This window comes from Buceros rhinoceros, unplaced genomic scaffold (assembly GCF_000710305.1).
Source record: "Buceros rhinoceros silvestris isolate BGI_N320 unplaced genomic scaffold, ASM71030v1 scaffold21734, whole genome shotgun sequence".
Lineage (NCBI taxonomy): Eukaryota > Metazoa > Chordata > Aves > Bucerotiformes > Bucerotidae > Buceros > Buceros rhinoceros.
Window position 1 is genome coordinate 15,066 of NW_010407944.1, and position 1,499 is coordinate 16,564.

The window sequence follows — 1,499 nt, forward strand, 5'->3', positions numbered from 1 at the left end:
ACACCATGGCCACCTCACAACATGCGCTGAAGGGTCCTGGTTCTCTTGCAGCCTGCAGGCAGCTTCAGTCGGTGCGGCTGGTGCCCAAGCCCTGGCAGAAGCCTTGATGGTCAACAAGAGCCTGCAGATCCTGGAGTAAGTGCTCAGTGGAGCCACCAAGTCCCCATGGCTGTGACACTTCCCCCTGAGGGTGTCCAGGACTCTGCTCCTTAGCTCAGTTTCCACCCTTGCATCGTGACCTGTCAGACTTGGCGTGTCTGTCTCTTGACTTGCTGGCACGGAGCCACCTCTCTGCTCCTCCTCTCGTCCACGGAGAGCACGGGGCTGTCCCGAGCTGTCCTTCCTCACCGCCTGCCTTTCTTCACAGCTTGCGGGGAAACTCCATCGGTGTGGCAGGGGCCAAGGCGATGGCCAATGCGCTGAAGGTGAACCGCAGCCTCCGCCAGCTGAAGTAAGTATCCTGATCCCTGGGCTAAGCCAGGAAGAGCCTTTCCAGACCTTCCTGGAGGGAGCAGCGACGGGGCGGCCAGGCCAGCAGCTCTCGGTGGAACAAACTCCTGAGCTGGTGGCTTTTCCCAATGCCCCTGGCATGCATCCCCTCCTGGTGCCACGTCTTCCTGGCCAGTGCTTTATGACCCTCCTGCCTCCCGCAGCCTGCAGGAAAACTCCCTGGGCATGGATGGAGCCATCTGCATCGCCACCGCGCTGAAGGGCAACCACGGCCTTGCCTACGTGAAGTAAGTGGGGGATGGTAGGTAGGGAGAGGGGAGACCATGGGAATCATTGAGGGACCTTCCCCACCACTGGCACTGCCCGTTGCTGGCTGCCCTACAGGGACATCCCTGATGGGGTGTGGGGCAAGGGCACCCTGTGCTCCTCACAGCGTGACAGCCACCGTACCCGCACAGCTCTACACCTCAGAGCTCCTCTCTGGGGCGAAGAACCACCCCAAAGCCAAAGACTCTCCACAGCCACAGTCACCACAGCCACAGGCTGACTCGGCCCCTCCAGCTCCCCAGGGGCTTTCTCCAGCTTCTCACCTGCCTCTGGGCTCTCAGCTGAGGGGTCCCAGCAAGAGCTCCTGGATGGCGGGGGGAGGGTGCAGATGATGCTGGATGCTGGTGTGAAGCTGGGAAGCATCTCTTGTACACACTGAAGATCCTGCTCTGCCTCGTGTCCCAGCCTGAACTCCTCCTCTTTGCTCCCAGCCTGCAGGGGAACCGCATTGGCCAGTCGGGAGCCAAGATGATCTCTGATGCTATCCGGACAAACTCTCCTGACTGTGTGGTGGACGTGTGAAGGTGCCTGGCCGCAGCGAGGAGGTGGCCCGGTGGGTCCCCTTTGGCCAGTGTGCCTCCATAGGGAGCTGCTCGGCCCTCCACCTGCTCTTCTCAGGGAGGAGAGCTGGGGCAAGGAGAGCTCCTGAGCTCCCTGGAACGGCCCAGGAGGACCTGGGGCCTCTGGACCAGCAGCGCAGGAGGGTGAAGACTCACTAGTGT

General features: G+C 61.8%; 1 protein-coding gene across 1 annotated transcript in view; it reads left to right on the forward strand.

The window, feature by feature from the left end:
• The window catches only part of NLRC3 (NLR family, CARD domain containing 3), a gene marked incomplete at its 5' end in the record, with an annotated part of 10,510 nt that extends 9,211 nt beyond the window's left edge, over window positions 1-1,299 (forward strand). The window contains 4 exons of the mRNA XM_010134707.1: window positions 52-135; window positions 368-451; window positions 654-737; window positions 1,209-1,299. Of these exons, the coding sequence (XP_010133009.1) occupies window positions 52-135; window positions 368-451; window positions 654-737; window positions 1,209-1,299 (343 nt within the window). The remainder of the gene's footprint in view (window positions 1-51; window positions 136-367; window positions 452-653; window positions 738-1,208) is intronic.
• Between the last annotated feature and the right edge of the window lie 200 nt (window positions 1,300-1,499).